Here is a 21042-nt window from a genome sequence, read left to right as displayed (position 1 = left end):
AGATCTAGTACACTTAGGATTTAATTGTGCAGCTTTTCTAATTGCAATATACATTCTACCTGCAGTTATATATTAGTACCTTGTGATATTAATTTATGATAAATATTCAGTAGGGAACATTTCAACAAGTTTATGAAGAGACTCATTTTGGCAGAGTCAGCACTTAATAAAGTGATCATAAGATAAGATAGATAAATATAGACAGATAATAGATACAGAGTTCTATTATTTCCATCTAGGAAGATGACAGGGAGATTTCATTGGCCTTGAAAGAAAATGAGATACTCTGAGTACTATCCAGCACACATCGGTCAAGTACAACAAGGGACAGCTTTTTACCAGTGTCAACTTCTACCAAGGAAATAAGATTAATACAGATGCATCCAATCACTAAAAAGAGCATCTATTTTGGCTTGGACACATTTCCACATTTTCCCTTACTTTCTCTTAGTTATCACCTTTCCATCCTCGGGTTTTAGGTCAAGATGCTACAGCAGAAATACTAATTTTCCATCAATAGCCATTCTCCCTGTTGGGAAAAATAGGAAAATATCAGGGCCCCTCGGATGTTCAGAATCTTGCTGAGCATTTGTTGTAAATATCCTCATGTGTTCCTTGTTACTACTTAATGTAAGTTGTGTATGGGCAGGTGTCCAGGGTTGTGGACTTAAGTATAAAAGACCAACCGCTCTGATCCACAGTGCTTCTCAGAACTTTCAGGGAAGCCACTAGGATGCTTCCTCCGAGATCTGAATAAAACCCATTAATTTTTCTTTACCTACGGCTCCTAGAACCGTTTTTTTCCATTTCCTAGCTCACAGACCTGCATGTGGAGGGTTTGTAACCCGATCTGTGCAACAGACTTGAGAGGTCTGTAAGCCCTAGCTTTACAATTGACATAGTTGGCAGGGTATTTGAGCAGGTACAGGAGCCAAAAGCCCCTTGGAGAGGGAGGAAATATGGCTACTCCTGAATATGTTGTGCCCTCTGGCCACTTTCCTGTTGCCCAGGATCTGGTTGCTGCTTGCTATACAGCAAGTCAGCATAGACCAGGCACTCCATGAAGCAGTGCAGCCTCAGAGAGCCCCTTGGGAGGAGAAGGAACTATGGCTATCCTTGAGCATATGATCCCTGGTGGCCACTTTTCTGCTGACCGGAGCCTGGCTACTTCTCACTATGATACAAATGGATCAAGATTTAAAGAAGAAAGCAGAGCTGCTGGAAGCATGGATAATCTGTCTGGAGGATGACGTGCTGCAACTGGGTACCCCTGCCTCTCACACCTGGGAGAACGACAAACCCAGTGGTGACTTAGAGGAGACTTTGCGTCTCCAGGCATGACCCATTGTGCACCTGAAACTGAAACACGAACAGCCAGTAGGACCAGGTGGAGAACCGGCGGGTGACCCACAGGTAACTGAATTCACTATATATACCCAGGTTGAATTAGTTGATTTAGGGAGACAGTTCCGGCAGAAAAAGGGGGTGCCCCTAGATGCTTGGCTGCTGCAGTTATGGCACCTGGGGTGGATAGTGTGATGTGCTCTGGTGAAGAGATGGAAAAATTGGCCTCTATTACCATGCACCCATTCCTGAGGCAGCAGCTGCAGAATAGCTGCAGATATGAACAAGGGCCAGATAATCACTCGTTAATGGAATGGGTAAGTGCAGCTGCCTGAACCGTGTGGGCAAATGCTGGGGAACTGCTCAAGACTGTGAGTAAATGGCAAACATATACTGACTTGGTTCAAATAATTCAGGAGCTGGGGATGAGGCAGTCCATGTTTAACGTGAACACCTGTGGCCCAAACGATGAAAATTTTACAGGCAGCATGAGAGACAGAGTGCTGCAAAATGCCCTGTCAACATCCTTTGGGTCACTGATGGCCATACTGGCCCTATACTTTGGTCATCCTATACATGAAGTAATGACCATGATAGCTAGCCTGGGTGAAGTAGAGGAGAAAAGACAAGCAAAAGAGGTCTGGAAGGTGGCTAAGACCCAACCCCTAAGAAATGATCAGGATCTTATCCTAAGACTAGCCGTAAGCAGATGTGGCTTGACTTGCTTGCAGCAGGGGTTGATAGCAAGAAAATTGATCGGCAGCCAAATGTGGTCCTGTTTGCCTTGTGGCAGCAATTACGCCCTGAACAGCGTTTCACTAAATGTCCAGAAATAGGTAGCAAAGTGCACTTGGTGGACTTAAGGGATTTTTTGATTGCTTCAGAGGAGGCGGATGAAATGTTCCAGTTTGATTAGGGAGTAGGCCAAGGTACTTGTCTTTTGAGGGCAGGTGAAGACCAGAGGCCTCATGTTGAGTTGGCAATACATTGATCAAGGACTAATGTGCAGCATGTTTTGGCATTGGTAGATACAGGCACAGAATGTAGCTGTGTTCCAGGGATATGCTAAACATGACCCACAGGTGTTACCCCAGCCAAGACGTGTGATTAATATAAAGCAGTATCGCCTACCGGGAGGACATGCAGAGATAGTTGCCACTATATTTGAATTAGAAAAAGTTGGCATCATTCGTGCAGTTCATAGCCCATTTAATGCTCTGGTATGGCCAGTGAAAAAACCTGATGGTACCTGGAGAATGACTGTAGACTATTTAGAACTAAACAAAATAGTGCCTCCCTTGCATGCAGCAGTGCCTTCGGTTCACGACTTAATGGATCAGCTGATGACTCAGCTGGGAACTTATTATGTATTGGACCTTGCAAATGCTTTCTTTTCTATTCCAATCTTGGCCAGTAGCCAAGATCAGTTTGCCTTCACCTGGGAAGGGAGACAGTGGACCTTTCAAGTATTGCCCCAAGGTTATCTGCATAGCCCAACCATTTGTCATGGTTTAGTGGCTGGGGAGCTAGCCAAGTGGATAAAGCCCAGCATGGTTAGGGTGTTTCATCACATTGATGATGTGTTGTTAACTTCTGATTCTCTTAAAGATTTAACCCAGGCAGGTCCAAAGCTGCTAAGCCATTTGGAACAAAGTGGGTGAGCTGTAAAGTACAAGGATCTGGGCTGTCAGTCAAATTCTTAGGAGTGGTCTGGTCGGGTAAGATGAGAGTCATCCCAGAAGCTATTGTAGACAAGATACAGACATACCCTCAACCCACAACTGTAGCTCAGCTACAGACATATTTGGGACTTCTGGGGTATTAAAGAGCTTTTGTACCCCACATGGCTCAAATGGCATGCCCACTGTATGCATTAACAAAAAATGGAGCCCCCTGGGATTGGACTGAGGAAGTAGAACAGGCTTACCAGGCTCCAAAAAGGGCAATACAGCAAGTACAGGCTTTACAAGTGGTTGATCCCACTAAACCTTTTGAATTAGATGTAAATATCACCCAACAGGGGTTAGGATGGAGTTTGTGGCAGAGACAAGACCGATTCCGAACACCTGTAGGATTCTGGTCTCAGCTATGCAAGGGTGCTGAAGTATGCTATTCTCTAATAGGAAAACAGCGAGCAGCTGTATATTCTGCCTTGATGGCCACTGAAACTATCACAGGAACTGCCAACGTACTAGTAAGGACAACATATCCCATACTAGGTTGGCTGTGCACATGGGCCACCAACCCTAAGCAGGTGTAGCTCAGATTCCCACTCTGTCTAAATGAGGAGCATATATAGAACAAAGAAGCACTGTGTCAACGAGTCCTCTGTCCAAAGAGTTGCAAGCTGTGCTAGGCCCAGTAGAGGTTGTGGAGGAAACTTTGACACAACCTCTACCCATGGAGGTGGAGGCTACACCTTTCCATGAGCGACAGGGACCTATCACAGAACAAGCTTGGTATACAGATGGCTCTAGAATGGGACCCTCAGCATCATGGACAGCTGTTGACATGGACAGCTATTGCTGTCCAGCCCTTAACAGATACCATGTGGTATGAAAATCGCACAGGACAAAGCAGTCAATGGGCTGAATTGAGAGCTGTTTGGATGGTAATAAAAAATGAGCCTAGGGCATTAACCATCTGTACTGATAGCTGGGCTGTGTATAAAGGTTTAACCCTTTGGGTTTCTACTTGGAAATATCAATCGTGGATGGCAAGCCACCAACCCCTGTGGGGACAAGCCATGTGGCAAGAGTTATGGGAATTCAGGTATGAGAAAGAAGTAACCCTTTCTCATGTCACAGGACATTTCCCCCTACCCAGTCCAGGAAATGATGAAGTTGATGCCTTGGCTAAGGTAAGCTGGCTGGAGAGAGCCCCAGCTACTGATGTAGCCCAATGGTTACATCAATGAATGCAGCATGCTGGCAGCAAAACCATGTAGATGGCGGCTCAAAGATGGGCCTTGCCTATAAAATGGGAAGATGTAGTAAATGCCTGTCATGTTTGTCCAGTATGTGCTCAAGAGAGTCCACACCCCCAGCGGGTACCCCATATAGACAAGTGATTAACTCAAGGAAGGGTGCCCCTGAATCGATGGCAGGTGGACTTTGTCAGACCACTGCTGAAGTCAGAGAATTTCAGATACATCTTCACTGCTGTTGTTACAGCTACTGGTCTTCTGTTTGTATGGCCTTGTATAGCCCCAGACCAGGTAAACACTGTGAAGGCATTGAATAGCCTTATGGCCATGGCCTATAGTCATAGAGAGTAACAATGGAACCCTCTTTACTGGACATGAGGCTCAGAAGTGGGCTTCCCAGTTGTCTATTCAGTGGAACTTACATATGCCATATCATCCCCAGGCAGCAGGGAGGATTGAGCGATACAGCGGTCTTTTTAAAAAGGGACTAAGGCTATCTGCCCAACCCCCATCGCTGAAGGGGTGGACACGGCCGTTATGGTGGACAGTCAGGATTTTAAATGAGAGACCCCGCAAGGGCGGGCCCTCTCCAGTGGAAGTTCTGTCGCATTCAGCTGCAGCACCCATATAACTGCAAGTCACTACTAAAGATGAGCTTTTGAAGCCAGGATATGGCAAAAATGGAGATATTCTCTTACCGGCCCCAACCTGTTTACAACAGGGACAGACAGTACTGTGGGAATGGCCTTGGAAAATAGAAGCCCCCCATATATGCTGGGTAGAGCTAATAGGGCCTTGGGGGAAAGGATTAGAAGAAGACTTGCAAATTTCACCTGGGGTGACAAGTACTTGGCCTCCTCGAGTAAAGGTAGCAGGGCCTGGAACAGATAAGCACTCTATTCCAAAGGACACATTTGTATTATCATTATGGCCAATTATGAGTTCCCCTATACTGTTACATATAGAACCTACAGATCCAACAGTACTAGCAGATAATGTATGGTATCATAAACCAGGTAAGATCCCTATTCCTGCAACCATCCTTTCCCAGGATGGCAAACTAGCATGTATCTTACCAGATGGGCGAGAACTCCCCATATTGGTACCAATAACCCTTCTGTCTTTTCGCCCATAGTGTTCTGGCTGCAGGCACCAGAGGCAACTGGATACAGACATATGTTAATGTGACCGATGTGTTGGCTTATTGAATGAATACACACTGAACTTTATACCAATGATGACTACTCACCGGACATGTGCGGCTAATAATTGAAAGAACAAAACTACAGGACAAATCTTAAGGATAAGCCTTAAGGCATATTGGACAGACGATAGGTTGTATGTATGTAAGGGTCACTTATCCTTGCTAAGGGAACATCACAGAAGATTCTGAACGCATAGATTGTACAGCAGCAAGGGACCCTGAAGGGGTGGATTGTTGGGGAAAAATAGGAAAATGTCAGGGCCCCTAGGACGTTCAGAACCTTGCTGAGCATTTGCTCTAAATATCCTCATGTGATCCTTGTTACTACTTAATGTAAGTTGTGTATGGGCACCCAGGTGTCCAGGGTTGTGGACTTAAGTATAAAAGACCAACAGCTCTGATCCACAGTGCTTCTCAGAACTCTCAGCGAAGCTACAAGGACAGTTGCTCCTAGACCTGAATAAAACCCATTAATTTTTCTGTATCTACGGCTCCTAGAACCATTTTTTTCTATTACCTAGCTCACAGACCTGTGTAACCCAATCTGTAGAACAGACTCAAGGGGTCTGTAAGCCCTAGCTTTACACTCCCTTTCTTTCCTATAATAGTATAAGAACTCTCCCTATGCCCCCATCCACTTATTTTTTAAGCTGGTTGTGTGGCTACCCAACCTGAAACATTTTCCAGCCTGCTGTTCAACTGTGTATGATTATGTGACTAAGTTCTGAAGAAAGACTATGAGCAAAACTGTTATGCATTACTTCCAGGTCACTCTTTAAAAGAAAATTGCTTGTCCCCTACTTTTTCTCTTTTCTTCATCCCATAGGCTAGAATCCAGACAAAGTGTGGTGAGCTAAGGTGGACATTGCAGAAGATAACACTTTTAGAGGGTGGCAAACAATAAGGAGAAATCTGGGTCACTGGATGATGTCTTGGGTCAGAGAGACCAATCTTCCCTGGTTCACCTGCACCCCTCTGAACTTGGAGAAATAAACTTTTATCTTATTTGAACAAACGTGTCTTGTGGTCTCTATTACAGCAACACAGCCTACACCATAATACAGATGGCTCTTATCACCCTTCAGTCAGTTAAGTGCCTCCTATGAATTCCTTAGGACAACCCCCTCATATGCTTCTAACTACTTGCTTGCATGTCTCCATCACCACACTAGGAGCTCCACAAAAGCAATAAGAGTGATTCCATTGCTTAATACCTGCCACCTGGCAAGAACCATCAGTGTGTATTAAAAGCATGGCTCTCAGAGTCTATATGTAGCCCTGAAAGGAATTTCGTGTTCTAAATTTTGTAGTTTGAATGTTGCCAGATGATTTGTCAACTAATTTTCAACAAACTGTATATGCATTAAATTAAAAATTCCAGCTTGTCTTAAACAAGAGACTTTCATGTGATTTCTCATAGCTGTATAATTATGAACCAACTCAGGAACAGACAGACCAACCATCAGTCTCCCAAGACCTCTCCTGTTTCTTCTCCCACTCATCACCCCTTTGCTCCCTGTCTTCTATCAGCACTAGTGTCCTCACCATTAAGGACCCTTGGGCTAGCTGTTCTCTTGGCCTACAACACACTTGTTCCAGATGTGCTCCTGGCATTCTCTATATCAAAGAAGCCTTCCTGACCACCCTCCATAAAAGGAACCTGCCCTGCCCAGGCTGGCATTTTCAATCTCCCTACCTTGCTTGATTCTCTACAGAGCCTGTAATAGTGCTGGGTAATTGGTGCTCAATATAGAGTCATTGAAATAATGCTTTTCTTCGCCCCACTTAAAGTGTTAGAACTTACTATAAATGATATTTATCTAATGGCTCTCAAAAAATCCATCCCAACTACAGAAAGAAGTCAGCATATAACTACTACTAAAATTAAAATGGTCAGAATCTCAAAAAGGATTGACACATTACTCACTTTTCTGTATATAACATGTGCAAAGTGTTTCTGGAATCATTTTTAGGAAAGTTAAGACCAGATTAGATCTGTAGAGTTATTCCTTAAACATGAATAAGTGAAACTATTTTTTGTGAAAGAGGTGATATCTCTAGATCATTTAAAATATTTTCAATAAACCATAAAGTATAAGGAATATTCTATTGTAGAGTAATTCTAATAAATTAACCATAAATGTAATGCATGACCTAAAAAGTTAAACGAGAAAGTCTCAACATATGCTTATATATGGCAATAAAGCTTATCACTTTGTAAACAGAATGATAGAGGAGTCTAAATAATTTTTTTAAAAGTAAGCCTTCCACTACAGGTCCATTTTAACCTCATGACACTAACAATCTAAGTAAATTCTTTAATACCAAGTCTCTGTGGTAGGAATGCATACATAAAAATCTTGGCACTGCCACTTACTAGCTTTGTGACTGTGAGACAAAAACTTAACTCTGCTTCTGTATAGATAAAAAGTGTATATGTATAGGGATATGTGTATATGTATACGTGATTTATTTAGTGCAATGCTTAACTCGTTACATATGAAATATATGTCAGCTATTATGACGAATTTTATAACGCAGAAACAAAATATATTCTCAGACAGCTGCATGGTTATTTTATCTCTAACTGGGCACATGCACACTTACATGGGTCAAGAAACATCCAGGAGTATACCCTTTGCTCTCAGTCAAATTTTGATTTTAACACACTATTGTACTTTGATTATCGAATAAAATTAACTAAAACCTAGGTAAATAATCACTGGTCATATTAAAAATATTGTTTTACATTCAGAACACAAGAAAATTCCCAGGGCAACTTTATTTTGTCCTCTCAGTATTTAACCAATCTAATGAGGCCACAGATGGCATCAAATTCTTCCCTTTATAGGATGTCTTCTTTTATAAATTGAAAAATGGATTTCATTCTAGAAGTCTAAAAAATAGAAAGGTGAGCACTATACTCTCGTTCACAGTATCACTGTAATAATCACATGGTGTTCGAAGAAGAGATGGACTGGGGCATGGGACTGACACCACAAAAGACACAGAAACAAGGCAAGCTCTCAGCTGAACCTGGGACTTCAGGTCCTAAGCCATGAAGGCTGCAACATGTATGGGAAAACAGCACAGATTTAGGAAATACTGTGACTTAATAAAACAATTTTTCAATATTAGATCCTTTAGAAATCATGAATATCTACTCCTTCATTGGCAAAGAAACGACTACCCCAATTACATACAGCTGAAAGCAAAAGATCTGGTGGAAAATGTATTTATCTCAACTGTTAACAGTAAGGATCTGCATAAATATTGTCCAAATATCCAAACCACTAGCTGAAATAAGTGGAAAAAACAATTATTTCTCAAGGTCTTTTTGAAATTTTTTTTGTCCTTCCTATTTTCAAAATCTTGTCTTACTCTGTAACTCTTCACAAAGAGGACTGACCCCCCATATTGTTGTCTTCAGAGAATGAATTTCACTCTTATGTATGTGTCCAGGGTCTGGTGTGCAGTAAATAATATTTGTGGAATGAAGCTGTGGAACCTTGGGTCCAGCAATTCATTAAACCTTGGTATAGAGCTCCTACTCTAGAGAAGCTTAGGAGACAGACAAGTGAATCGACATTTCCTAATATGACATTACATGCACAAAATGCTACAGCAGCAATGGAAAGGGATATCTCAGTAAGACTCCGGGATGGGAGCATCCCGTGAACTCAGAAGCACACCTTCAGATGTTTCTCTAATTTAAATGTGCACTAGAATCACATTTTAGGGTCCATGTTTAAAACGCAGATGGAAAGGGATATCTCAGTAAGACTCGGGGATGGGAGCATCCCGTGAACTCAGAAGCACACCTTCGGATGTTTCTCTAATTTAAATGTGCACTAGAATCACATTTTAGGGTCCATGTTTAAAACGCAGATTCCCTTGGGTCCCATACTCAGTGACTCTGACATAGCGTATCTGGATGGGACCCAGAAATCTTCATTTTAACCCAAAGCAAAGCCCCAGGTAATTTTGGTGCAGGTAATCTAAAGAGTATGAATTCTCCACCCAGAAAGTGTGGAGAATCCCAGAAAGAAATATCACTGTATCAAATTAGAGGTGAGAAAGGGGGAGAGAGCAGGGGTCAGTGAGAAATTGCTTAAGGATCACAAAGATTGGTGACATTGTGTAAATATGAGAATACTAATTATCCTGATTTGATCACCACATATAGTACACAGGTGTTGATATTCAAATACGTACCCAATAAATATGCATAATCAGTTATGTCTCAATAAAAAAGAAAGAGGAACAGGTAAAGGGACACGAAAATCAACTACAACGTATATTGAGAAGTTAAAATTAAAAATAGGGCTGGCCCGGTGGCGCCCTGCTGCAGTGCGCCGCTTGGGAGCGCGGTGGCGCTCCCGCCGAGGGTTTGGATCCCACATACAGACCGGTTCCCGCTCACTGGCTGAGCGAGGTGTGGGAGCAACACCGAGGGTTGCAATCCCGTTGCCGGTCCCGGTCCGGTACGGGCGCGACACTGAGGGTTGCGATCCGTTGCCGGACACGAAAAAAGACAAAAAGGAAAAAAAAAAAAAATAATAATAAATAAATAAATAAATAAATAAATAAATAAATAAATAAAAACTGTCCAAAAAATGCACAGTTTAGAAAATTTGGAAACGAGATGATAAGAGGGCTAGACTGAAATCACAATAAATAAATAAATAAATAAATAAATAAAAACTGTCCAAAAAAATGCACAGTTTAGAAAATTTGGAAACGAGATGATAAGAGGGCTAGACTGAAATCACAAAGGCATATAGGAGACAATAAACTGCAGTAGCCTAAGTAATACATAAATTGGCTATAGAGACCAGTGGTCCAGGGAAGGCTGCGATTCTTAGCATGACATTACAAAAGCTTAGGTTGCTTACTTTAAATCTTTTAGTTTCCTTTGTCTTATTTTTTTATTTTTAATTGTAAAATGGGAATAAAAATACTGCCCACCTCATAGGATTGTAGAAAACATAAAGATAAAATAATACATGTAACATACCTACTGGAACTGGCACATGATACATTTTATACAAATGTTCTTATGACAATAAAACAAGAAGTGGTGAAAGAGAGGAAGAGATGACAGGCAAAAAATTAGTAGGTAGATATCATCAAGAATAAGATCAATCAGACTTAGAGGAAAAAAGGGAGGTAGTAAGAATAACATTTTTTGTTGCTGTTTTTATGGTTTGTGCATGGGAAAATGTTTACTTATTGCTTTTGAAGGACTAGGTTTATAGTGGGGGTATCGGCAGAGAAATTCGGGAGGAAAGATGGTAGGTTCAGCTTTAGAATTATTAAGTCTGAGGTGATTGAGAGACATCTGAGTAAAAGTTACTATATACCTGGAAGTCAGGAGAGAGGCTGAAGTGGGGACAAAGTTTGCAAGTACTAGATGTGAAGTTAAACCCATGGATTTGGATTCTATCACCCTGGGAAAGTATGTGGAATCAGAATTAGAAAGAAAAGGAGGAAGTCCTGAGAAATGCCTACATTCAAGGGGTGTGCATATGGAAAAAATCATGCCCATAGAGGAGACAAAGACATAAGAAAAATAGAAAGACAGCTAAAATAGAAACCAGGGTGATGGTTTATAAAAAGAGGGGCCTTTTAATTGTATCAAGAGTGGCAGATAGATCATGTAATGGAAAGATAGAAAAGTATGTTTTCTTTATTGCCCCAGCTAGTGAGAGCTGTGTTGGTCCCAAACCGTCAGCTTCCTGTGTTCTTATTTTCATGTTACATTTAAACGTGCTACCTGAAAGATTCTAGGTTTCTTGAGAATCTCTAATTCATTGTAGACTCCATCATACAAATTAGCCATTGTAAGTGAAAATCATGCATACTGAAGTAATCTTTTTATTAAGTTGCTTCTTTTGATGTTTTCATTGTCTACAACTACACTAGGCTCATTCTTTATCTCCTAAATCTTTAGACCACTTTCTACCCATATGCATGTGTAAAAACAACATACTTCCAGTTAGAGAATAAATTTGGTATTCACCAATGCTCAATGTTTGCAATCCACGAACCCTCCACAACAGTTATGGATGGAATATGAGAACTGTTTTCCTAGTGGCCTGGTTAAGTCAGCTCTCAGAATAGAGATGATTTCTACGTCTTGCTCACTCCTTTATTTCAATTGCGTAATTCTCTTTCTTTTTCACACTGAGTCCTAGACATACTCATAAGTTTATGCTAAAATGTTAAGCAATACAAATTGATAATGTCACTTGCAGATAAAGTCCTTACCGGGAACACTAGTCCCTTCATCATCTAGTTCATGACTACTTTTCCAGGGCTGTATTTCAGCAAGTGCAGATACTTGGCTTCCCAGGTTGATGGGAATCAGCTCCCCTGGTAGATACTTTCTCATGCCTTTATACTTTTGCATGTATTGCTCCTTCTGCCTGAAATGCTCTTGTCCCATGAATATTGAACAACATGCACTAAAAACTTCACATACCCGTTTCATTTTCAAACATAATCTCATTTAATTCTGAGGACAGTCTTGAGGTTTAGGTATCACTATCCACATTTTGTATTCTGTAAATGAATCTTTTGAGAGTTTCCCAAGATCACACAGTTAGGAGGCGGTAACACAGGGATGTGAACACAGGCAGGGTGACCTCAAAGTCCATTAACTTAACCTGCACACTCTGTTCCCTTTTCTCCCTCTGGTCTTAATAAGTTATACTTGATCTTCAAGGCTCAGCTATCTACTTTCAGAAGCTTGGGATCTTGTGTACTGAGTCTGTTGTAGTTCTTATCACACTACAGTGTAATTGCTGATTTACCAATTTGCCTAAAATGATACATTGTTCACCTCTTGAGAATAGGAGCTGTGTCATTACTCTACATCCCTGTGAAGTGACTGGTCATGCATACGTTGCAAATAAAGAAGCGAAATTTGAAAAGTTTAAGGGAATTTCACAAGATTATCTAGCTGGAGTGAGACTGAAGCTGGGCCTTGATCCCGAGGCCTTTGACTTCCAACCTCATGTGCCTTCCACTCCTCTGCATCACATTTTGATAAAAGAACACAACAAAGTTACTCTAAAATAGGAAGGTTTCTGTTTAAAAAAAATATTCATGTAATCAATACTTATTAATGTAATCTACCTAATGCAATTAAAATGTTGAAGAGGAATAGTGCAAAGACCAAGTTGAAGAAAAGTAAACGTTATGATTACATTTTGCAAAGGCAAATACTGCAACATTATTCAAATTAGAACCATATTATTAATATGTTAATACATCAGCCTGAAATAAGAAGAGAAGAACTACAGTTGGACATATCAGTACAAGTAAATGAATATTTTATTTCTTGGTTTGCTAATTTTAAAATGATTTTTAAAATTTGAACCCTTAAAAAGCATCTGCAAATACATAAGCTCAATAAATCATCCAGTTGATGATAGATTAGCATTTCTTGCATGCAAGTCTTTGATCCAAGCAGGTCAACATTAATATGTAACAGTTACACTTAAAACTATATATGTGTGTGTGTGTGTGTGTGTGTGTGTGTGTGTGTGTGTATATAATCTCAGAAATTTTATGAACAGTGCTTGCCAAATATGAACTATGTATTTATGCTTNATATATATAATCTCAGAAATTTTATGAACAGTGCTTGCCAAATATGAACTATGTATTTATGCTTCATTAACCTAGTAAAATTAAGAATCTTCTAGAAACCTTTCCTCCATGCATAATGGTATACAAAGCCTGCTTTGTGTCATCACTGTACATGAGTAATTAGAACAGCTGGAACTTACTATGATTCAAAAGTTACACAGTGCAGATTTCCAGTATAACTCATACAAAGCAATCTTCTTATATGGACTAAATCCAAGTTGTTGCTGTTGTTTTTATCGTTTCATGATACAAAAGCTTTTCTTTTGCTTGTTCATAATGCTATAACTTTTGTTCAGCTATCTTTATCTCTTTTATTTCTACAGCTCTTAGAATAGAGAAGAGGTACGTGTCTTATTTAAATTGGCTTGATCAGGTACAAGGAACAGTGTGAAACAGAGACAGACTAACTTAATCACTTTTGAAGATGATTTCTACCTAATATGACTAATTATCATGAGCTTTCAGACTAATATCAAGAGCTTTAAAAAAAAATAGAAATCTGGGGCCGGCCCGGTGGCGCACTGGATAGTGCGCCACTTGGGAAGCGCGGCGGCGCTCCCGCCCGAGGGTTCGGATCCCACATACAGACCGGTTCCCACTCACTGGCTGAGCGAGGCGCGGGAGCAACACCGAGGGTTGCAATCCCGTTGCCGGTCCCCGGTCCGGTACAGGGGCAACACTGAGGGTTGTGATCCGTTGCCGGACACGGAAAAAGACAAAAGAAAAAAAAAAAAAAAAAAAAAGAAATCAGATTAATTTCAGATAAATATATTCTAAACAGAAATATATCATATTTTTTTCTGAATCAGAACACTATCGACAATTGATAACATGAACATCCCATGGTCTCTGCAAATGTGACTTATTGTCACAATTCACATACCTAAACTAGCTTCAAATTCCATAACCAATTTTAGAATTGATATATTGGCACTAGCAACATTAACCCAATTTCAAATGTGCAAATCAAATTTTGAAGTCTTTGAACTGAAAATTCTTCAATATTTTCTCAGATTCTAACTGAAAATATTTCTCATATCAGTAAATATTCGCTGAGATGTCTGGATAAGATATCTAAAGATTTTTTCCTAGGGAAACTTCTAATTTATTTGAGAACGTTGGCTATAACTTTCAGGACCTGCTTATGTAACAGAAATAATTCATTTTCTTTACCATTCTTGCAAATGCCAAAGATCCTTCCTAAAGGAATTAACAAAGTGCACAAAACAGTCACCCCATTTTATTTCTGTGAATACCTGGCAGACAAAACCAAATAAGAATTTGATGGTTGGGAATGTTTACAAGCCTCTGAAAAGTTCCAGACTTAAGGGATTCAGACACTGAGAATAAAATTCAAAATTCAAAATTCAAAATTCTTCTTCCTACTCCCCTGCTAATTTTAACCTCCAAGACGATATTTAAATGGATCCAAAAAAAAAAAAAAAAAAAAAAAAAAAAAACTTGGAAAAAAAAAAAAAAAAAGCATCCACATCAAAGCCAGCAAATGCAACAAAGATTTTTCACTTAAGAGGCTTGTGTTGCATTAGGTAGGAAGAGCCAGGGCCGGTATTCTATTGCACAGCAGGGTGGCTAGGGACAGAAGAAGGAAGGAGAGGATGCTTCTGGTCAAAGTAAAGAGATATCTATGATGTTCTCATAGAGGTGGACTAAAATAAGGCTATGAGCTGACAGTATTCAGTTTCAAGAGATCTGAAATTCTCTCAGAGTCATTTCTATGCCAGTGAAGTGAACAGTATCCCCTGAGGAACACTTCACAATTCAAGAAAATTATAGGACATGTTAAATGTTCATCCCTGAAGTCCTTTTGAGTCTCCATTTTTTGATATTAAAATGTTGTGCTTCATAGAAAATTAAAAGGTAATTGTAAAATGGACACATTTCACTGTTATTAAACCAAAAGAGATTTCACATTAAAAATAAATAAAGTTAGTAGATAGATGAGAGAGAGAATTTTTTAAAGGATTCACCTCATATTTCATATTAGTTAAATCCTTTCGGGAAAAGGAATTACCTGAAATGATACCACAGTAATGACTGTGAAGAGCTGACTTCTCTGTGACTTTTTCCTCCACGGACCTTTTCTGCCTATATACACGGTGTGGGTGACCCGTTATTGCCACTGTATCATTGAGTGGCTCAATAAATATGAAGTCCTCATTGAGCTGTATAAATCCCATCTGTAATACATAACACAAAAATATATGTAAGAAATACCATTAAAAAAATTATTTTCTAGGTTCTACTCATACATTTTGGTTTCTTCAACAAATGTGCACACAGTCTTCTCGTGAAGCTATTTTAGCAACCCTACTAGTAAGGTAACTATCTTCCCATTTTATTACTTCATCTTTATGTATTTTATTGCACTAGCATAAACTTCATTTAGTTAGTTGTAGTCTGTGTGGGCGGGAGGCTAGATTCCAGCAACAGATGCACAGTAAAAATTCTGGAATGTTAAAGGCTCACGTTGGGAGACCCACGGGGTCACTTACATGTACAGCATGTACAGAAAGAGCAATACAGCTTTTAATTGCATATACCACACAGTCCAACTTTTTGACAATCATTATTTAATAAAGTAATTCATGTAATATATCAAGGCAAATGCAGGAGACGTAGCATTGAAATTAATATATCAAGTATTCTTAAAGTCCTCTATTAAACATTTTTTAAACCTTTGAAGAATAAATTAGAGAAAGAATGAAGCATCACTTACATAAACAAGTTTCATTTCATACAGTGCCATGTTTTTAAAGTCATCCAATTGTGGACAGAGGATTAAAAACTGTAAAATATGGTTATGATCAATAAGAAGAACTTATAACAAGTAGGTATCCTTGTAATATATTGAAGCTAAGACTATTCATTTCTTTTTTCCTTTCTCAGAATATAAATTTGCTTTACAACTAGGAAAGTGTTCAACATAAAAGAACATGATGTGACTTGATCTTTCAAATTTACTACTTAAATCTACATAATTAATATATACAAAGAGCAAATATTTGACTATATCTCTTTAGCAAATATTATTGAAGAAATAATCTCCTAAAACCTTCATCATTCATACCCAGTCTGCTAATATTAAAGTTTTTAATTCTGCTTTTCATTAACCCTATGAAATTTATATAAAATTCATTTAAATTTGGTCCACATATAAGTAGCACAATAATTATAATTATTTCTTCAGATATAGCAATTTTCCAAAACTGAAAACTAAGAAAAAATAAATCTACCCTGAGAAAATGCACATTTTCCTTTGAAGTGTAGAAGGGATTTTTTAGAATTCTGTTTTAATTATACAGTGTCCTAAATCTTCTATACAGAAAGATCAGGTGATTGACAGTATACTACCTTGTTTTATTCTGTACCAAATTGACATTACAAGACACCTTCAGAGTAAATCTAAAAATCCTAATCAATTTCATTTTATTGAAACTTTTATGTTATTTATAAAATTCTAAAGAACTACAGTAAGTAATTCTGCCACCTCTGTCTCCTCTCCTTTCTCTCCCTTTTTCTCTCTCCCTGCCCCCCCTCTCTGTCTCTCTCTATCTCTCCCTCTCTGTCTCTCTCTCTCTCTGCCTCTCTCTCACACGCACACAAACACACACACACATGCACACAAACACATTGGCAGTAGATGATAATGTAAAAATAGTTTTACTCTAATGATCCTTTAAAAATATGAGGTATATATATATATATATATATGATAGTGCCAAGTAATTATGTTATAATTTTAATATGACTTCCAATGATTTCTTTTATTTTCCATACATGTTTTACTTCCCTCACCTCTGAAACTAGCTTGAGTTTTAAAGTATTTATATGTTTTCCAGAAATTCTTCCATTGGCCTTAATTTGATGAGAAACAAGGGAATATTAAACAAAAAAATATTAAATAATAGGCAGTGAAGACATAGTACATCAACATTTAAATTGACAATAGGTGGTATAGCATTATATATCATTGATCCAGACTGTGAAAATATAGAAATATGCAATTCTCAATTTATATATCAGTGTAATTTTGAGATTCACACAGTATTCAAGATCACTAATAAAACTAACAGTGCCGCTGTTGATTAAAACAATCATTATTATGTTCAGTTAGAACAGCTCGAGTAAACATGCTCAGTTTACCTAAATCATAAATTTGCGATCCAATACATTCTTTCAGCAGGTTATAAATGTGGTTAGATTTATAACAATAAATCTCATAAAATATAATCACACACTATTATATAAATCATTAATGACTCCAAGAACAGATTCTGGACTTTGATTATTTGGGTTCATAACTTACTCCAAGCCATGTAACTATGAGAAAAGTTACAGAACCTTTATCTATTTACGTACAGCTTCATAGGGTATTTGGAGGATGATATTTTTTAAATACATGTAATGCTCTTATTATGGGGTCTGATACTGGATAACTATTCAATAAATATTTGCTGTTATTTTTATTTTAATAATAAGAACAACCATAACTAACATAAGCACCTCGATATTTGAGTATAGATTGAAAAACTCCCAGAGTTGAAAGAGCCAAAGTATTTTAATCTTTGCATCCCCTATTAGCACATTAAATATTGTCTAAAATAAATGTTTTGTTTTTTCTGTTATTATTTGGAAACTTCTTCGCAACCTAACCTTATCTGTTGTAGGAGTATTAGAATTTTAACTTTAGACATTTTTAAAAACAAGGAGTCCACTTTTAAAAAGAAAAAAAGTTGTAATAATTATAAATGGTGACTCATTCATTCAACACTCATTTACTGTCTGACCACTGTGTGCCAGATTCAGTTCACTCTGGGGCATATTTAGCACCAAATGTCATGATGTGGACTTTCTGAGGCCAGAATACTATCCTATGGCACAGAAAGTGCTCCAGCTTGGGTTGATATCTTTCAAGATAATGGCTTGTATTAAAGCAGATTTGCAGAAAATCTTGGGGTTTTCTGTGTCCCCACAAAGGGCTCAATTTTTCCACTAAGAAAATAGATTGTTTTATCTGCACTGTGATTTTACAAGCCATGTAAAACACAAACTCTTATTAACCTCTCTGCACAAGTGCCCCTGTGTTCGACAATCCACAATTATAATAAATATGAGCACCTGAACATGAGTATAAAGCAGCATTTGCTTAGTGCAAATGTTGTCATCTCAATTTAAGAAAAAAAAAGATACTGTGAATTAATATGGCATAATATACTATCTAAAATAAATGCAAACCATACAAATGTTTTTCTCCCAGACTGTGCTTTTAAAACTTATCAAAATAATTTTAACTATTTTAAGGCATTTCATAAGAATAATTGGAAGTGAAATTAAGTTTACCAGTTGTATCCTACTACATTTCTGTCATCATGTGCATTTTCTCACAAGGTAGTATCTGTTCCTTTGTTATTTAATGTTCTTCTTTGATTTCATAATTTAGTAAGAATTTCAGTATTTTGCAATTTAGCATTGATTATGTAAAAATAAGCAACCAGTCATTTCTCTTCTTCCTGATTCTATTTTATTTTTTTTTTCTCTATTCATATGCCCCTGTCCTTCCTAAAACAACCATTAACATCAATCTCCATGGATTTACACCACCAACAACTTCTAATAAAAAATGAAATTTAATTTGGCTAGTATGCAGGAATGTTTATATATTGTTGTTTCAATTCATCTAATATAAATATTCATTTGTTCAAATTCAGATTAATTATGGACTATTAAATGAACAGATCCAAAAGCTCTAATGTAGACCTAACTTATAAATGAGATGGAACAGAAGCAATACGGTTCTCTCCACTCCTGTTCTCACTCTTCCTGAGATGACTGTTTCACCTCCACTTACTTCCTATTCACTTACATCACCAAAGTACTACCATAATTATCTAAAGTCTTCTCTTCTGTCTTCCATGTTCCTTTCATGCAATATTCTTTATTTTCCAGAATCTTAGTTTTCTAGGTAAACTTTAAGAGGAATGGCTGAAGATACTGTATTTATTTGAGGTTCAATTGAACAAATATGTATTGATCACTCATTAAGAATTGAATATTAAAAGTCTATGAAAATATCCTATTAAAAAAAATGATCCAGCAATTCCACTTCTTGGCATACAACCAAAGGAAATGAAAAAGAGCTGTATATTTTTTATATCAAAGAGCTATCTGTACTACCATGTTTATTGCAGCATTATTCACAATAGCCAAGATATGGAATCAATCTAAATTTCCATCAATGGCTGAAGAAAATGTGACACACACACACACACACACATATACACACACTCATGTATATGCACACACCTGAATACTATTCAACCTTAGAAAAGAAAGAAATCCTGTCACATGTGACAACATAGATAAACCTAGAGGACACTATGTTAAGTGAAATGGACCAGGCACAGAAAGACAAACAGTGCATGATTTCACTCACATGTGGAATTTTTAAAAGTCAAATTAAGAAACAGAGTAGAATGCTGGTCAAAGGGGTGGAGAGGTGGATTGATAACATGTTGGTCAAAGGATACAAAATTTCAGTTAGGCTAGAGGAATGAGTTCAGGAGATGTACTGCACAACACGATGACTATAGTTAATAACATGCTGTACACTTGAAAATTGCTGACTGTAGATTTTAAATGTTCTCATCATAAAAAATAAGTATGTAATGTACTAGATATGTTGATTCGCTTGATTTAACCTTCCCACAATGCATACATAAATCAAGACATTATGTTGTACACAAGCATGTACAATTTTCTCCAATAAATTAATCAATCAAAAAATATGTAGCCTATCACGATAACTAAATGTCGTAAGTGCTAAAGGACATGAGAAAGATGATAGAACATTATAATTTCAGGATACAACGGTGGTCTGGAGGGACAGGATTTGGATAAGACTGAGGCAAGGATGCTCTTTGTGAGAGTAGGCACCATGAGCAAGGGCAAAGAGGAGGTATAGAGCCTAGACAGCAATTCAAAGAGATGCTTGGTTTGAACAGAGAAATAGGAAAAGTGAGACAAAAAACAAGAAGAACCCATATAATAGAAAAAAATTAAATGGCAACTTTCTTGATGGGAAAAAGAAAGCTAATGTCCTGAATGTCTTAGGACAATCAGTCTATTATCCCAATACAAGGTGTATTCAGAGAATTAGTGAAATACTAGAAGGAGCGCAAGTGACTTATTTTTAAACAGTGATAGCAGAAGTTGCTGAAAGGATGTGGCATCATCACAGGCTTGTAAAAACATCTAGACAAATGTCTGATGCTCTATATGTTCTGAATTTCTATGTAAGTTTATTATTTTCTTGTTTGGTAATGTTATGGTGTATGTCTCATTAAATAAAGAAAGCATTATGTAGTTTGAAATGTAAGCATGATATAGAACATAAATTATAATATAATTTGGCCTAAAGTATAATACAATACCACACATTTGTTTTATGCTTTATTCAAATAAAATGTCATTTCCACACTACTGTAAATGGGACCGATTTCTCATGCATTTGTGTATTCTACATCTATATATAAATCTATATAAACTTTCTGATACTATTTCTACCCTTTTGTTTAACCATTCTGAAACACTCTTCCTGCGGCAACCCTGTCAGTGTTTCCCTATATGCCTACAAGGATAAGCTCATAACACTTAATGAGGTTATGTAAAGTATAAGTCTATGATAAACTCTTGCCTACAACTCCAGTTTTCTCTTTACTACTCAAGCTTCCTATAACTATAACTGTGTGAACAAACATTACATTTCAACATATTTCAGAATAACTTTTGTCTGCGTGATTACATCTGGGCACACTGCACCCACTGCGTCCTCTTTCCAGAACATCACTGTCCTTGTGAAGACCTACCACTTCTTCAAAATCAAGCACATCCT

The 21042-nt window shown here is 37.9% G+C and overlaps 1 protein-coding gene across 1 annotated transcript in view; it reads right to left on the bottom strand.

Annotated features, from left to right (window-relative positions):
- The window catches only part of ADAMTS19 (ADAM metallopeptidase with thrombospondin type 1 motif, 19), a gene marked incomplete at its 5' end in the record, with an annotated part of 206929 nt that overhangs the window by 143756 nt on the left and 42131 nt on the right, over positions 1-21042 (bottom strand). Inside the window, one exon of the mRNA XM_008585687.1 lies at positions 15163-15328. Coding sequence (XP_008583909.1) covers positions 15163-15328 — 166 coding nt within the window. The remainder of the gene's footprint in view (positions 1-15162; positions 15329-21042) is intronic.

Source organism: Galeopterus variegatus, unplaced genomic scaffold, assembly GCF_000696425.1.
Source record: "Galeopterus variegatus unplaced genomic scaffold, G_variegatus-3.0.2 Scaffold3671, whole genome shotgun sequence".
NCBI classification, from domain to species: domain Eukaryota; kingdom Metazoa; phylum Chordata; class Mammalia; order Dermoptera; family Cynocephalidae; genus Galeopterus; species Galeopterus variegatus.
This window is presented reverse-complemented; position numbering and strand designations above follow the sequence as displayed.